The sequence below is a fragment of the Tachyglossus aculeatus genome, chromosome 19 (assembly GCF_015852505.1).
Source record: "Tachyglossus aculeatus isolate mTacAcu1 chromosome 19, mTacAcu1.pri, whole genome shotgun sequence".
NCBI lineage: Eukaryota > Metazoa > Chordata > Mammalia > Monotremata > Tachyglossidae > Tachyglossus > Tachyglossus aculeatus.
The window spans coordinates 37,253,329-37,271,867 of record NC_052084.1 but is presented as its reverse complement, the minus strand read 5'-3'; the positions used below and the strand labels follow the sequence as shown (position 1 = coordinate 37,271,867).

At 40.4% G+C, this 18,539-nt stretch overlaps 1 protein-coding gene across 4 annotated transcripts in view; it reads right to left on the bottom strand.

The window, feature by feature from the left end:
* Nucleotides 1-997: 997 nt before the first annotated feature.
* The window catches only part of GRIK2 (glutamate ionotropic receptor kainate type subunit 2), a 304,612-nt gene continuing 287,070 nt past the window's right edge, over nt 998-18,539 (bottom strand). For 3 of the 4 annotated variants that reach the window (XM_038760909.1, XM_038760908.1, XM_038760910.1), the window contains exons 16-17: nt 13,684-13,934; nt 998-2,605 (exon numbers count right to left, since the gene is read on the bottom strand). In XM_038760909.1, the coding sequence (XP_038616837.1) occupies nt 2,441-2,605; nt 13,684-13,934 (416 nt within the window). In that variant the 3' untranslated portion in view covers nt 998-2,440. Of the gene's footprint in view, nt 2,606-13,304; nt 13,494-13,683; nt 13,935-18,539 lie in introns of those variants that run through there. The other variant, XM_038760911.1, reaches the window with a different exon arrangement.

The window sequence follows — 18,539 nt, the reverse complement described above, 5'->3', positions numbered from 1 at the left end:
TAAAAACATCTAGAATATCTTACACAAACCTGCACATCGTATTTTTAATGACATTTGTTAAGCACTTACTATGTGCCAAACACTGTACTAAACGCTGGGGTAGATACAAGCTAATCAGGTTGGACACAGTCCATGTTCTGCATGGGGCTCACTCACAACCTTAATCATCATTTTACTGATACGGTAGACTTGCCCAAGGTCCCGCAGCTGAGGTAGTGGAGCCAGGATTAGAATTCAGGTCCTCTGACTCCCAGGCTCTCGCTCTTTCCACTAGGCCACGATGCTTGCAAAGGAAACACAATTCTGGGCACTTAGGAACCTTCCAAACTCCAGAGGCTTCTAAAACCACATGGAAATCTTCTCTTTAACTTGGCTCCTAAATTGAGGAGAATCTGCAGTGTTGGGGGACGGGGGGAATAAGGGTGACAGAGTGAAGAGGGAAGGGATGTACAGATAGTAGCCTCTTACCTTCTGTTCTACCCTGATTTTTAACTGCCTGTTTCCTTCGTAAATCTTGGCACACAGATGATTGTGGGGTTACCTGGGCGTGTTGTAGGGGAAGTGTAGCTTAGTGAAAAGAACATGGACTTTGGAGTCAGGAAGCCCATGAGCTAACCCTGGCTCTGCCGCTTACAAGCTGAGGGACGTTTGATTTGTAAAATGGGGATTCAATACATATTCCTCCTTCTAGCTTGGACTGTGAGCTCCACGTGGGACAGAGATATTTCTCACCTGACTACTTTGTATTTACCCCAGTAGTTACTACAGTACTTGGCACATTCTTGGAAGAGTTACTTAATGTGTCTGGGCCTCAGTTTCCTCACCTGGAAAATAGGGAAAAGATTCATGGTCTTTCTTCCTCTTAGGCTGAGAGGACTGAGTGGGAAAGGGACTGTTCTTTCTATCTGATTCCAAGCCCAACTTTTGGCACAGAGGACACGCCCACTGAAATGATTGAGACAGTCGCTGAGAGACACACAGCAGGAAAGGCAAACTAAAAGTAAAATGGAATAATTTTAATGAGTTCTTTTAATTTGTGCATTGGATTCAAACAGAAAACTGTGTGCACTCAACTGTTATCACAATGTGGTCAAGAGGTCTGTGTCTTTCCATTTACACACAATTGTTCATTACAGTTATGTTCTCAGCCTAGGGGAGGCCAGGGGTGTAACATGGTAAGCAGTGTTGGTAGTGCACCTAGATTTTACACTATCTACCTGGAAAATATTTCTCTTCTATGACTCCGTGTTCGGGATAAAAATAGTTTTCAGCAAACGTTGGCTGTGCCCGGGCTCTACCACGCTTGCTTGGCATCACACCCCTGGCAGGAACATGTGTTCTTAGTCTGATAAAAAGTATTACAAAAATTTCCATACAAAAACTATTTTCATAGAAATCTTGCATTTCCACAAATAAACCTGAACATTTTTTTTGAAAAACTGCTCAAGGATTTTGCTCATGGGAACACTGTGACTGGGTGGATGAATGCAGTCCACGTGGACGTCCCCCCCCATTCCCGCATCTCGAAGGGGACCAGACGCGCTGCTCCCGTTAGCGAGCTCTGCGCGGCTCCGCTGAGTTCAACCAGTGGCAGGAACAAGGGTTCGGAAACCTTAGAATGCTAAAATGCAACCCTTCCATCTTCCACGTAGAGTGCCCCCATCTCCCGGCCCCATCTTCGCTGTCTAAACCCACGGTAGCATCTCAAAGTTTGCAGGCCGCAAGATGCAATACTTTCATGGGAGAAAAGTGGGTTAGCTTTGGAGGATTCTCCGATTTCCTGCCTTGGATAACGTAAGAAAATCATTATTGCCTTGGTGACCGGCCTTGTTGAGCCAGGGACACAGACAGTTCAACATCAAGACCGGGGTCCCCTTCTTGCCGTGGATTCGGGTTTGCTTTGCTTGATAAAATTCACGCCCAGTGAGAACATGATCTGTTGGTAGGTCATTGGGACCCACATCCCACTACCTTTATTATCTGGGGCATTTGGAAGAACTTGCTGGCGTCTCTGGGTATACTACGGTCTGAGTACTTTTTGTTTTTTGTAATGACTCCTTTGATAGTTACCATGCTGGGTGGGTTGACCCTCCATTTCTTGGATCCTGTCGAAGTGCTGAAGGAATCTGAGGTTTCTTATCGGATTACATTTGAAACCAGCCGCCAAACGCCCATGGAACATTCATTCTGAAAAGTGTCGGAACCCATGATAACCCCATGTAAATACCTTGGTTGATCCATGATGCTTTCGATTAGAGTCCAACCATCGCAACTGCTTAGATCACAGAGTCTCTCGTTCATAGACACAGCGGCATGAGGTAACTCATTTTAGTTTGCACAGGTTGCATATTTCCACAGGAAACATTCTCGCTAAGTTGTTTGGAAAAAAAAAAAAAAAGAAAGACGACAGTTTGTGCTTGGGGTGTCCTTGGGCCCGGCTCTATGCCATGGTCTCTTTGCCTGGCAATCTTCTGTCATTGAATGTGTGCATGTTGATAACTTCTTCTGTCTTTACAATCGCAGGAGGCTGGGGTTTATGTTTGAACCGGCGCTGACACTTAAGTGACATCATCAGCTCCTCCAACATGGCACTACAGAAGGACCTCTGGGGGAGGAAAATGTGGGGAAGGGAGAAAGGAACATAGTTGAGCAAATCATCTCAAATTTTAGTGGTCTGTCTCCCACTCCTTGAAAGCAGCGGTTTTCGTCAACTCTTGTGCACACCCAAATGTTTAGTACAGTGTTCTACACTAATTGCTTAATAAAAGAGATATTTGTGGTCTTTAAAAGCACTTACTATATGGCAAACTCTCTACTAAGTCCTGGGAACAGATGTCAATCAAGTGGGTCACAGTCCCTATCCCACAAGAGATTCGGTCTAAGTAGAAGGGAGACTAGTGATTGAATCCCCATTTTAAAGTGAGGAAACTGTAGCACAGAGAAGTTAACTTGCCCAAGGTCACACAACAGGCATGTAGCAGACTCAGGGATTGGAATCCAGGTCCTCTGACTCCCAGACTCATGTACTTTCCACAAGCCCGTTTTCCTGTTCCTTCTCATTGATGGATTGATTGAGAGAGGAAAATGCAGTCCTCAAGACAATTGCACAGCCGTTCTTCAGATTTGCCCCATCACCTGGGCAGCAGAGTTGGGATCAGTACCCAACCTTGTGTTTTTTTCTACTGTACCATGACATCTTCCTTAGAGATAAGGTGAAATCTGCGGTTACTGTAGTTAGGAGGGACACCTATTAGAAAGGGGGAGTTGTTTTTGGTCTGAAACTTTGGAACCAACTCCTCTCTCCCAAATAGGTGTCCCTCCTAACTACAGTAACTGCATTGCTAAGGAAGATGTCATGGTATAGTAGAAAAAAACACAAGATTGGGTACTGATTGGGTACTCTGCTACTGATCTGCTGTGTTACCTTAGGCAAGCCACTTAACCTCTAAAGATCTCAGTTTTCTTATCTGTAAAAGGAGAATAACAGTTCTCCTCCCTCTTAGACTGTGAGCCTTCTATGGGACAAAGACTGTGTCCCATCTGATTACCTTGTCTCTGCCCCAGCACAGATTAACTGCTCAGTATCATCATTAGTGTTTTCATTTATCACTCATGAAGTGGAAAAAGATTTGGTTAGATGCTCTCGAGAACGGACTAGCTTTATGAGGTAGATATTGAGTAGTTGGTTTCTAAGCATATGTCTCTAAAGCTTGGGGTAACTAGTCATGCATTGCTTTTGCAGTATGAGCGATTAATGATGCATCTCTTATTCCCTCAAAGCAGCAATGAGAAGCAGTGTGGTCTAATGCATAAAGCATGGTACTGGGAACCAGAGGACTTGGGTTCTAACCCCGGCTCTGCCACGTGCGTAATGGGTGTCTAAATCCTCTGTGCCTCAGTTTTTTCAACTGCAAAAATGGAGATTTAATACCTGCTCTCCCTCCTACTTTAAACTGTAAACCCCATGTGGCACAGGGACTAAAGCAGCGTGGCTTAGTGGAAAGAGCATGGGCTTGGGAGTCAGAGGTCGTGGGTTCTAATTCCGGCCCTGCCACTGATGAGCTGTATGACTTTAGACAAGTCGCTTGACTTCTCTGTGCCTCATTTACCTAATCAGTTAAATGGGGATTAAGACTGTGAGGCCCACGTGGAACAACCTGATTACCTTATATCAACCCCAGTGCTTAGAACAGTGCTCAGCACATAGTAAGTGCCTAACAAATGCCGCCATTATTATTATTATTAATAAAGCTTGGCCTAATTAACTAGTATCTAGCCCAGCCCTTAGAACAGTGCTTAACAAATACCACTAAAAATAAAGAGTTCCAAAGTACCAGCCAGGGCATTGCTATTCTTTTATGTGGCTCCAGAAGAGCAAGGATACTCTCAATCTCCTCTCTCTTGTACTCATTCCCAGGCACAACTCCAAAATGTCTTCTAAGGTGAGTTCCTGGAAGAGGAAGCTGTATATGTCTTAATTTGCTTTCTACAATAGACCAAGCAAGTTGGTATATATTAATGCAAACATTTTCAAATTATGATGCCACTACTAATGGAAAAGGACCTGAGCTTTGAACAATTTAGTTTTGTCAGATGGGATATTCAGAAGAATGGTACCAAAGGCATTGATGATGTGAATAATTTGGATACTAACCCAGGCTGTTCAGCTTCCAAACTCATTTGATGCCACAACTAAATTAGTTTATCCCACAATATTTTACTTTCAGACTATTGAAACAATGATTTAGTGCTTATCAGGAGATCAGGAGAGCCCTTTTGTCATTGTATGCTTCTCAGTGAAACCTGAGAATGGTTTTGCTTTTTTCTTTTTCTAGAAAAATTCTGAAGCAGGTTTGATCAAAATTCTTACTTAAATCCATCCATGGAGAGAGAAAGGCCAAAGAGAAAACCTTGAAAAGAGATAGTATAGTTCTAAAATGTTTGCTGTTCATTTAGAGAACCTAAGAATACTTCATTTAGTCATTGGTGATGAGCAGTTAGGAATCACAAGAAAGCCATGTGCAACTAGCACAGTAGCAAGAAGCAGAAGGAACTGAAAGTTATGAACACTTAAACAGTTGATCAAAGACAGAGTGTAGGGCCAGTGATACTCTTCTGGCATCTAACAACAGTAGAGTCCTGAATATGAAAAACATATTTTTTTCAAGTTCCTGTAAGATTTTAAATTGATCCTGATGTCAGTGCATCATTAGGCTTCTAGAAATCTAAAACATATGTTGGAGATAAGCATAGCTGCAATTAGTAGTAGAAAGAAGCAGAGTGGCCTAGTGGAAAGAGCATGGTCCTGGGAGTCATTGAACCTGGGTTCTAATCCAGCCTCCACTACTCATCTGCTGTGACAACTTGGGCAAGTCACTTAACTTCTCTGTGTCTCAGTAACTGCATGTAAAATGCAGATTATGACTGTGAGCCAAACATGGACTGTGTCCAAACTTGCATCTACCCAGGTGCTTAAGACAGTGACTGGCACATAATAAGCACTTAACAAATACCATTTAAAAAAATAGAGAAGCATGGACTTTTAGACTGTGAGCCCACTGTTGGGTAGGGACTGTCTCTATATGTTGCCAATTTGTACTTCCCAAGTGCTTAGTACAGTGCTCTGCACACAGTAAGCGCTCAATAAATACGATTGATTGATTGATTGACTAGCCTGTACCAGGAAGTCAGAGATCCAAAGTTTTAATCCTGACTCCTCCACTTGCATGCCCTGTGACCTTAGACCAGTTACTTCTTGGTGCCTCCTCTGTTTAAATGGGGATGAAATAATAGTAATAATAATATTTGTTAAATGCTTAATATGCGTCAGGCACTGTACTAAGCACTGGGGTGGATATAAGCAAATCAGGTTGGACACAATCCCTGGCCCAAATGGGGCTCACAGTTGCAATTCCCTTTTTACAGAGAGTGAAGTGACTTGTCCAAGATCACACAGCATGAGTGGTGGAGCCAGGATTGGAACCCATGACTTTCTTACTCCCAGGCCAGTGCTCTATCCACTATACCATGCTGCTGCTTTAATACCAATTAGAGAAATACCCATTCTCCCCTTCCCTTAGGCTGTGAGCCCCATGTGGGAGAGGGACTATGCCCAACCTGATTAACCTGTATCCACCCCAGCACTTAATACAGTGTTTGGCACATAGTAAGACTATATCAAATACCGTTATTACACTAGGAAGGAATCATAATGCTGTGAGTTCAAAAACTGAATTTCATTAGGCATAAGAATATCTTGTTCTTGATGTCCTATGAAAGAGCCCTACCCAATCAGTTGGAACCTATCTTATCTAGTGGGCAGCAAACCATATTATTGGATGGGAAATTTTTACGGCTTTCTGTAACACTTAGTCTTTAATTCATAAGATCATGCATGTTTCAATGTCCAGAAATTTTATGTGTCTGCCTACCTTTAATGAGTAAACCGAAGCCTGATGGTTCCTTTTAAACTTATAAAGCTCTAAATAGTAGGTTTAGAGAACAAAGTCATTAGAAGTCATGCAGGTACTATTTGGGTCAAAGTAACTGGGTGATGACTCCAAATATTTTTTTCATAGGATTAGAGAAGTACATTTATCCGACAGCACAATGTGATAGCAGTATGTGTGTGTTTTTGAATGAAATAATGTATAACTGAAAAAGGTTATACTTTATCTCAACACAAAATACGTCCAGAAAGCATAAATTGATTTATGTCTAAGTCTTTAATCTTGCATTTAGCAAGGATAAGGCTGCCTTCAAAATAGAAAATTCCCCAAAGTAAGTTCTGTTCTGAGTCTTTCCCTGTCATTCTTTCCTAGAGTTAATGGAAAATTGACAGTTGAATTTCAGTAGGAAACCAACTGGTTTCCTCAGAAATTCATTACCTCCTGCCTAGTATGTCAGATGTGACTTGAAGTCTTATTAAAACATCTTAAAGCAGTAATCATGCCACTACTCTATGATGGTACTGGTCAATGTCCAAATATCTGGTAGGACATCTCAATCAAGCTCTTTGAAGTTACTTCAAAATGGATGCCCTTGCCCTCAGTATCTTCCCTAATATATTTCTTCCACTGATGGCACTTCCCTAGGAATTCTGAATGATATATAGTAAGGACATGCCAATCCAGCTGCAATGACCCAAATTCAGAACTACAAATCCATGAAAAATGTTGATATAAGGGCTATAGTCTCAACATTGCAGCCATGAATGGAGTATAAACTACAGAATTTCAGGTTTGATATGGAAGGAAAAGAAATGGTATTTTCTCAGACCATCTTTCTAGTTTGCATTTATGTGAAGGACCATATGACAATCTAAAAATCTTACTTGATATTGTTTAAAAGATTTATAGCAATTGACTTAAGAACATATGAAATTAAAAGGTACTTTTCAAGGACAAAAATAACAGCTACCCTCTAAGACCTTAGTTCCTGTTTAGGAAAGCACCCATAAACTTGTAATCTCCTTGAGGGCAGGGACTGTTTTTATTTATTCTACTGTACTCTTCCACGCCATTACTATAGTGCTCTGTACCCTGGGTTCAATAAATGCAATTGATTGATGTGAATTCAAGCCCTTCCTGGTAAATGCTCTTCACCGGTTCCATAAAAGTAGGGCTAAGTGCTAAATGAAATCTACATAAATGTGTTCCCAAGAGCCAAATATGTTAACAAAGCAATATGAACATTTTAAACAGTTATAAACAATACAATTGCAAGTCAAATAGCAATATGAATCTATATCAATAAGTAGTTATGACATTTTCTAGACACATGTATATACTTAAAATATTTAGTTAAAATTTAAATTGTTACTTTTCCCATACTATTTAGCACATCTAATCAAAATAGAGGTGTTAAAATGTGCTTTTAATATCAAATTCAAGCAGAAATTCTACAGTGATTTATGGTGAAGGGAAGAAGGCAGGAAGGGAAAGGAGGAAGGGAGCCAAAATCAACTCTGTGTGCACTGTGAGATCACAATAAGAAATACCACCACTAAAGTTCAATAAAGCAATTGCAAAAGGGTGGTCCATGGAGAGAGGGAGAGGGAGAGTGAGTTTTTTGAAAGTAGAAGCCTGTGTGGGCAGGTAAGGCTGAAAAGACCTGTTCACGACCATCAATATTTGTATTGTACCAGAAGATGCATTTAACATTTGACTTGAATCTTCCTTTTGGTGTCCTAATTGTCCTGAATTTTTATTAATGGCATTTGTAAAGTGCTTACCATGGGGCATGCACTGTTCTAAATGCTGGGGTAGATATAAGTTTAGAAGGTTGGACACAGTCCCTGTTTCACGTGGGGCTCACAGTCTAAGGAGGAGAGAGTAGGATTTAATCTCCATACTGCTCAGGGTCAACCCTTCTACCGATTGCCACAAGCCAGGCTTGAATTTGGGCTGAAGTTAGCCAATACTCCTTTGCTTAACAACTTCTTGGAATCAGTTCCTCTCAGTGTCTCTTCACTGTCCTGGCATAAACCATTGCTTGGCTAACATGTAGTCATCATCTCAATAGGCCATTCTCCTGTCATGCCTGGGCAATGAAGCTGTGTTGTGGATTAGCACTGCTTCTTTGCCGGAGAATTGATTTCTGTCTTTCACACTTGCTATGTGAATCACACAGACATCTCACATTCGCAATAAAGTCTTACTGTTTCCTTGATCCCAATGTTTGCTGTGTCTCCAGTTCTCCATCCCCCCACTTCTATTCATAGATTGTGAACCGCTTGAGGGACAGGGGCTGTCTAGTTCTTACCTGTTTACCTTTTCCTGGTGCTTAGCACAGTGCACTGCACACAGTAAGTGCTTAATAAATACTGTTACTACAGGTATGTGTTTTAAGATATCACTCATTTCCAAAAGTGATTTCAAGTGATGCCCTGACAACCATCCTTGTGAAGCAGGGAGAGGCAGGGATTGCTATCCTTATTTTGCAGGTGAGGAAACTGAGGCCTCAGAGATGTGGTGACTTGTCCAGAGTCACATAGCAAGAAAATGGGAGAGAGGAGAATAGAATCTGGGCCTTCTAATACCTAGACCCATTCTCTTTCCACTGCACCACATTGCCTGTTGTATCTCAGTTTGAATAGTGATAACCATATATTGTCTTCAAATTGTGCACTGACAAAATGTTAGAAATTGTTTCCTTCTCCAATTGTACCTGTCATGACTTGCTGTCACAGGCAGGACTAGTCTGAAGTTTCTCATTACCGGCAAAAAATTGCAATTTCTGTCACCTCATTCACCCACAACATCTCTTTGAGCTTTCATAATCTATCAATTTCCACTCTCTTTCATTTGAGCACTTTCTTCTCCTAACCCTAAATCAAGTTATGTAGATCTCGTCCTTAGAGTATAAGCTCCCTGTCAGCAAGGATGTGTTAGGTTTCTTTGGTAGTCAGTCAGTCGTATTGATTGAACACTTACTATATGCAGTGCACTGTATTAAGCACTTGGGAAAGTATGCCTCAACAATATAACATACACAACAAACTTACCGTCTAGCACTCTCCAAAGTGCCAAATGCAGTGCTTGTCATATAGCAGGTGCTCAGTAAATACTATGGACTGATTTACTCTCTTCCATTTGAATTTAGGACTACCTCCTGAATTTTTAATTTTATTTTATTATTCTAATCTGTTACAGAGAACACGATCTCAAATCATTTAAACACTCAAGTTCCGGAAAATACCACTATGCTGAGACTTCAATAGTCTGAGTTTTCTGAAATGCAGTTTGTAATCCAGGTAAAATTAATGGAATATGGTCTGAAAAGCATATGTTTGCTATAAAGTGGATTTAAAGTATTTTTCAGACTTAGGGAAAAAAAAGGCAGCCAAAATCTTAACTAAAGTCTGAAGTGAGCCATCTTCTATTCTCCAATATTAAAACTGGCTCTCTAGAATTTACTTGGGTTAAAATGAAGGAGGGGGGAAACCTAGCTACCCAGATGAATATGATTAGGCTTGTTTTATGTCCAAAACAGATCAACAGTTACCCCCTGTTTAACAACACTTCCAATTACAGGAAAAATAACAATGCTTCTTGCATGCAGTTTTAACCTTAGCTGAGTGTTTTGTTTTTCTTTCTGTTGGTGAAAAGGAAATAGCATGTTGGATATTTTTAGAGAGACTAGTCAGGGATTCCTTTCTGCCTCAAATTAGAGACCACCAAATGGAAAGAACCACAAAAATCTTTGGGTTTTTTCTTTCTTAAACGAATTTAGAAGTACATGGAGTTTTTAAATAGGACGTACTTTATTTTTTCTTTACTGGAAATATAATTAATTCTTGCAGCCAATTTGTTCAAATATTTTACTTCAAGAGAAGGAAAAAATGACCCCAGGCAATAAAGTTGGTGCATTAAACAGATGGGTGCTTGTCAAACGTGAACTTTGGATTTTCAGCTTGCTAACACTGACCTTTAAGTGCCGACAGAGGGTTGCCAACAGGGAGTGGGCTGGCCACTAATAGAAGCAATTATAAAATGCAAATGATTCAGCATCTCTGGTCAAGCTGATGTCCGAGAATAAAAGTCTCATAATTATAGCTTTCTAATTGAGGTTACAATTATATGTCTGTATGAAAAGCAATAAGAACTGAACACTTGGAGCTTCTCAAAGGTCGGGATGAAAGGAAAATAACAGGACTTTTGACGCCACCATCTTGGCTTGGAATTTGAAGCAATCCCAGTTTGAAAAAAAATTGCAATACACCATCTTGTGGCTATTCTGCAGGAATGCAGGCCTGAGACCCCAAGAACTTTCAGACTCCACAAAAAGCTCAAGCGTCTCCTTGGACATAACTTTGTCCCCTTTGTCACAGGCAAAATCTACCATATTCACCTAGTCGCCACAGCACTCAAGTAATATGTTGAAGTTTGAGTATTCCCTGTTTTACATCAAAGGTTGTACACTCTGAGCCCTACTCCTGATGTGTTTTGAGCCTATTCATTACGTAGGAGCCTCAAAACAATCCATTCTGAGATGTAATGCTGGCTCATGACTAGCCTGTCACTTGGCCCTGAGCAGACATTGGGCCTAGGCTTGAATTTCCAAGTGGAAAAGTTTCCTGTTAAAGTACATTTGTCCCTTGGAGACCCAGCATGTGTGTCAAAATATTATTCACCTTAGAATGGAAACTAGACGGGGAGAGAGAGAGAGTCCTCTTGAGATGCTGAGGCCGTCTCTGATCAACAGGAAATAACTAAATGAGAATTTTTCCATGAATGTGAAATGCTTGGATGAATGCAGCTGCCTTGGGTCTTGAAATATTTTTTTCATAATTTTTTGTGTTCAGTGTGGTTTGAACTACTGTTCCGATTTGAAAGCTGAATTGTGCACCACTGGATATAGTGTCTGCTTATTTTAGGTACAGTGCATTCTATAGAAGCCGCTAATCACATAGAGAAAATGGAATGTTGCCAGTAATTGTTTGTTGTCCAACAATACATGTAGCCAGTGGGCATGTAATCTTAGGTAAATTTTGCTTATTTATTTCTAATCAATGTTGACATTCACTAATGCTCTTGAGTTGGTTCTTGGAGTTTTCTGTTTGATTTTTTCCCTCCTAACTACAGGTTGAGGTGAGAGAGGGGATGCAAAATGGCATAGTGGATAGAGCACGAGACTGGGAGTCAGAATGACCCGAGTTCTAATTTGTCTGCTGTGTGATCTTGGGCAAGTCATCTGACTTCTCTGTGTGTAACTGATCTGTAAAATGGGGATTAAGACTGTGAGCCCCATGTGGGACAGGGACTGCATCCAAGCTAGTGGTGATTACCTTGTATCTACCCCAGCGCTTAGAACAGTGCTTGATATATAGTAAGTGCTTGACAAATACCATCATTATTATCATTTTTTATCATTATTATTAGGATCTTTCCATTTCTTGTACTCTTTAGAGATACTGAAATATATGTCCCAGACTGTCTCCACAGCCCAAATGAGGAGGAAAATTGTGAAGTTTCCTTGCTGACTTCATCCGGCAGATTCATTGGATAATTCAGGCCTCAGATTCATTGGAGCAAGTCACTATGGAGCCACCCCACCATCTGCTTCATTAGGGCTGTGCAGATGCAGCTATATTAACCACCATCAAGGGGGAGACACCTATTTAGACTCTGAAAAACCCTTGCTTTTCTCCTGTTTAGAGTGTAACCTCCTTGTGGGAAGGAACCGTATTCAAAATTCTGTACGTCCCAAACCTCTAGTAGAATGCACCATACCAAATGGGTACTCAGTACATGCTGCTGCTACTACTACTACCACTTGCTGGATGATTCAGCCAACATCTATCCAAGTTAGTGCTTCCTGGAAACAGGACTGTTGAAAATGATTCAGACTGGCCAAATGCAAATGGGCTGAACCTGCAGAAAACAATCCAGCTCAGGAGGGACCGTCTCTATATGTTGCCAACTTGTACTTCGCAAACGCTTAATAGAGTGCTCTGCACACAGTAAGTGCTCAATAAATATGACTGACTGAATGAATGAATGAGAGAAGAAAGGGACTAGGTACACAAATTATTCTAAATGGACAAATACGCTTTTAGAAAGAAATGCATCTTAAGGGTACAGTGCTCCAAAACGGTTGGCAAATGAACATCTTTGGGGACAATTTGATGATCTCCAAAAAGCAAAGGACTGGCGGCCTCCCTTAAGCCCCTCTGTTGCCATACTGATGGATGCATCAATAGAAATTCAGAAGTCTTAAAGTAATTGAGGAAGACTTTAGGGTTCTGATTTTTTCTGAACAATATCCCATTACAAAAATTTTGGTAGCATCTGAAAAGGAAATTATTCCATAAACATGTTTCCCAGATTTACTACTGGTTTTAATTCAGGAAAATTTAGCACCAGAAAGGGTGAAATGAGGTCACAAGCGCCTCACAAACACATAGACAAATTAAAAATTAAAAAAAAGTTATTTTCAATTTGTGAATGAAAATAGAGTATAAAATGGTGCTGAGGAATACTTAAGTTCAACAAAAAAATCAAAAATATTTTATCAGATTTTATACAGGGTGCATTTATAAAGGTATTCATTAGTGCAAACCTGAATATCACCCACATCTCTCAAGGAAATGTTCTCCCCAGCAGAATATTAACATGGTTGGTGCGGAACAAGGAAACATTAATGTTTCAGAAATGGATTCAATTTAAAGTACAGGAGATGAAATCATTATCAGTAGTAAATCTACAAAAAAAAATTTATAATTTCCAGATGCTACCCAAGAGTTCTTTCAAATGTAAGTGTTGTCAGAAAAACATATTCAGAGACCTTTATAGACTTCTGACTTCATACTGATAGTCAGCTTTGCCTCTTAAAATCCATTTTATCTGTAGAAGAGTAATTTGTCTCCCATATTATACTTTCAGGTTTCTTCTTCATCCATTAAATTAAGTGCAGTGAACTTCCAGAAGTAAAAAGCTTTCTCTTTTCAGGCTTGAATAAGAGGAGAAATAGTCACTTGTCGTGAAAGCTGGCTACAATTAAACATATTAAAGATAAATTAAAAGTTGTCAAGGTGAAACCTCTATAGTGCTGTTTTGAACCCTTTGTACAAAATACAGAACTATGCACAAAGCCATCCCTCTACTAAGTAAATTCTTAAAACCTTGACCTCAGTAGCTCATAACTATAACCTTAAATGAATGATGAGTGGGTAAAAGTTACCTTTTCCAATTGGGCATTTTTTTTAGATTTGTACAAAAACTCTCCCACTGCCACAAAGACTGACAGGACCAAGCCAGCTGCCAGAACGATGAAAATGCCTCCGATGTTCTGAACTCCAAGAGCACTGGCCTCTTTACTCTCCTCCTCTGGACAACCATTGCCTCTCCACCATTTCTCTTTCATCATGTGTAGCTTGCCTTCTTCCTGGAGCTGGAGAATTGCTATGGTAATCTTATCTCTGTATGGAGAGCCTGGAAGACATGCACAGGGTCCATAATCAATGATTATTAATACAATAGCATTTGTTGAGTGCCTACTGTGTATCACACACTGTACTGAGCACTTGGGAAAGTATGACAGAAGATATAATCCTGTCCTACAGGGACCTCACGAATTATAGCTCTGGTTTCAGGATATATCTGTGGTTGGGAGGCTTTCACTGACTCACTAAAATATTGGAAAATATTGCAACAAAAAGTAGAAAATTGAGACAGGAATAGGGATTCTTAGATTTTGGGACCCTAGAGGGGCAGGGATTGTGTCCCATCTGAGTATCTTGATGGGTCTTAAGATGTTGCTTCCATCTGTCTTATGCTGGGTTTTGTATTACCTGTGGAATTGCTTCCCTGCAAGATCCCAGGTAATCAAGAACAGGGAGAAGTGGGTTTGTTTGCTTGTTTTTTTTAAAAATGCTTGGCAATTTAAAGATTTCAATCTGAATTCCTTGATCTCTTTATTGATTGATTTCAGGGACTATTAGATATGGTAAATTAGTTTAAAATAGGAATAATGATGTTCAATCAATCAATCATCATACTGCTCAACGAACTGCCTTGTCCATAGGCCACTAATAGTTTTAAAGTCTGTCCTACCTAATTATCTTGTATATAGCCCAGAACTTAGTATGTAGCACGTAATAAACAATTAACAAATGCCATAGTCATCATTATTAATCAGCCACCTGGAATAAGGAGTAGCACACAAAAGCTGTACCTCACCCTCCCCCCACAGATGAACTGTCCTAGCCATTGTTCAGGCTTTTGATGTTGACAGGGTAGAGATGGGGCCTTTTAATCAGTTAAAAAAAGAAATGAAAGCCAAGCTGAGCAAAGTAGAATGCCCAACTCTCCTGGTGTGTGCTGCGGAAAGCTCTGCCCATCCTGCAAATGGGATGTAAAATCAACGATCCAGTGGAATGAGAAAAAAACTGTTACAATTGACAGTCAGGAAGAGGGAGGCTGCAGCAGAAAAACACCATTAACTAGAAATGTTCTCCCTCCGGATAAAATAGATTCTCGCCCATGGTGAATTGAGAGGCTTGGCTTCCCCTGTGCACACAATTTAAATACTTTTTTAATGAAAACCACTTTGCTGTGCTTTGTTGTTTTAACTTAGTTTGCTTCTTATCTTTCCCTTGAAATGTAACACAAAGTTCATTTTACCGATCGGAAGTCAAAACACCACTCTTTTCCAATTAGTCTGTAGTATCTCATTTAAGAAAAGCCTACCCCCATCAAGGCTATAGAGGTATTTAATGTATCAAAACTTAATTAAAACCAGATTATGCTTATTTAGCATTTACTGCTTCATCATTCCTGACTGTTCTACTAAGGTATTTTTCTATAAACAGAGCTTTCTCTAATTAAATAGCTGCTTTCTGAGTCATTCAGTGGTATCTCAGTCCACTTGGGTCAATACAAATAACTCCCACAGTGATGGATTGTGATGTCACAAACGCTAAATGGAAGCGTTTGTGGAAGCCACAGCTAAACGAATCCATAAAATGAGCACCACAGGCATAAAAAGGCATAGCAATCGAGTTAAGGACTTTTCCTGTTTCTTGAGATTTCCTTAGATGTCTGTCCATATTTCTGGCTTCCTTCGACCTCTCCCAAGCACACTAAACAGCAGAATTTATTGGGCATCAGAACACTTTAAGTGCTTTGGGAGAGTTCCATTGCCCTTGCCCTCAAGGATTAATCAGTGATATTTACTGAGCACATACTGTGTGCGAGCACTAAACTGAGCACTTGGAAAAGTACAATACAATAGTTGGCAGATGTGATTCCTTCCCACAAGGAGCTTACAGTATAAGTGAAGGCAGACATTAAAATGCATTACACATAGGGTAAATAGAATATAAGTATTGTGAGGCTGCAAATGAGTATCAAAGTGCTTAAAGGGTACACAACCAAGTGCATGGTTGACATAGAGGGGAGAGCAGGTATGGGAAATGAGGGCCTAGTCAGGAAAGGCCTTGTGGAGGAGATATGAGTATTAGAAGAGTTTTGAAATTGGAGAGAGTGGTGGACTGTTGGATATGAAGGAGCTTCTGACCTAACGAAGGAGCCTATAGACAAAACCCATTCACAAAACACTATAGTTGTCGATGATAATAATAATGATAATGGCATTTATTAAGCACTTACTATGTGCAAAGCACTGTTCTAAGTGCTGGGGAGGTTACAAGTTGATCAGGTTGTCCCACGTGGGGCTCACAGTTTTAATCCCCATTTTACAGATGAGGTAACTGAGGCACAGAGAAGTGAAGTGACTTGCCCAAAGTCACACAGCTGACAATTGGTGGAGCCGGGGTTTGAACCCATGACCTATGACTCCAAAGCCCGTGCTCTTTTCCACTGAGCCACGCTGCTTCTCTGATAGTCAATAGTCGATAGTAGGATGGGAGGATAAACATGCAAAAGTTTAGCTTAATCTTAATGAAGAATATGCATAAATATTTGTGGTGGCTGCTTGATATGAATGGATATGACTGGGGAGGTGAAGCTTGATTGGGGGACTACTTCCTGGAGGAGGTGGGTTGGCAACTATTCTTTTCCACAGCCTTCCAGCACAGATCAAGTAAGAGACAAAATGTTTAGCCTTGTCTTTCTGAGACCCTAAATCCCATAACTGGCTGATCTGGAAGGAGTAATGGAAACATGAAATGACACCCCCCTCCCCCCGACGCCCCCCAGACCCTCCCCTCAGACCTAAACTGATTCTAGACAAGCCATCTAGGATCAGACTGTTCTCCAAGAGAAGGGAGCTGTGAGCTGTGAGCCAACCTCAATCAGTCAGTGGTGTTTATTGATTCCCTTCTGAATATGAAACACTCTATTAAGCACTTAGTGCAAAAGAAGCAATGAGCACAATCCCTTTCCTCAATTAATTTGCAATCTAATGTGTCCACCTCCTAGTCCTGTGGAATGGTATAGGGGAGCACAGGCCTGGGCTTCAAAGGACCTGAATTTTAGTCCCAGCTCAGCCACATGGCTGTTGTGTGGCCTTGGGCAAATCACTTAAATTCTTTGTGCCTAAATGATCACATCTGTTAAATGGGGATTAAGACCAGGAGCCCCCTGTGGGACACAGACTGTGCCCAACCTGATTATTTTGTATCTACCCTAGGGTTTAGTACAGTGCTTGGCACAGAGTTTCTAACAAAACTCACAGTTATTATTAAGCACATCACTGAGTTTTTCAGGGTTAATAGTACTTGACCTGTTTTTAAGTGACTTTGAGAGAGGAAAAATATAGCCTGTAGGATTTAGATAATATATTAACAGATATTGTATGTTAATTGAAGGTTTAGTAGGTATAGTCCTTCTTGTTTGGTTAAAACCAATTTGAAGCCTGGTATCTCTTACTCTACTGTTGGAGAACTCATTGTATTGTGTGTATTAATGCCTTTGCTAAATATAAATAATTCATGAAATCCTAGCAGAGGTATGAAATAGCAGATCATAAATTATTGCCTGAAACCTTTTCTCTGCAGTGAAGTCTTTAATTTAAGGGAGTGGAGTGTGAAATACCTCTTTCTACATCAGAATTCTTGGATGAAATTATATGAATGTGTCTCTTCAAAATGTTTCGAGTGCCCAAAACATTTTAATTGTGCTATAATTTGAATAAATAAAAATGTCTGATTCATTAAAAAAGTTTAAAGCTCATAAGTTAAAAATGAAGAATAAAATTCCATTGAGTAGAAAAGGTAAAAAGTCTTGTGATAAATCTCACTAGATGAGTGACTTGAATAGCAAGCCTTTGTGATATAACTGCCATGGCCAAATAAAGGCCCTTCACATATAAGTGGAAAGCACTAGGGTATTGAAAATACAAAAGTCAGCCAACTTTTATCAAAAAATCCAATATGATATGCATAAAATACCTACGTATTAGGAACAGAATGGCATTGAGAAATGCACTGTAGGCTATTTTGCCGGCACTGTTCAGTAACAGGGATAGACTGAAAACTTTCGTAGAGCTGAATAGCATGAGGAAACCCCAAGGTCTTCACTCTGATCACTTCCAACTCCCTGAGACTGTGATATCTCATTATTAAGTCCAAGGCATTAGTGCTAGAAGGTGAGGAACTCCTTTGGCATTTTCCTCAATTCCTTCCCCTCCTCCAACCCCCATATTCAGTCTTTTGTTAAATCTTGTCACTTCCTCCCCCATAACATTTCCAGAATCTGCCGCTTCCCATCTACCCAGTAGGCTGGTCCAGGAACTTGTCCCATCATGATTTGACTACTACATCCTTCTCTCACTGGTTTCCCAACCTCTGGTCTCTCTCCTCTCCAGCCCATATTTCACTCTGTGTGAGTTTTCTAAAGCATCATTTGCCCACATTTCCACACTCCTCAGAACCTCTACTGGTTGCCCTTTCTTCTCCATACCAAGCAAAAACTCCTGTAAAAGCATTTAATCAGCTCTCTCCCTTTAGTTATCCATTCTCTTTTGCCATTATATCACAGTTTGAACACTTCATTCCTCTCAAGCCAACCTGTTCCCTGGTCCTAATTATCTTCTCTCTTGCACCTGATCTCTTGTTGACAGCCGTCCCCCAAACT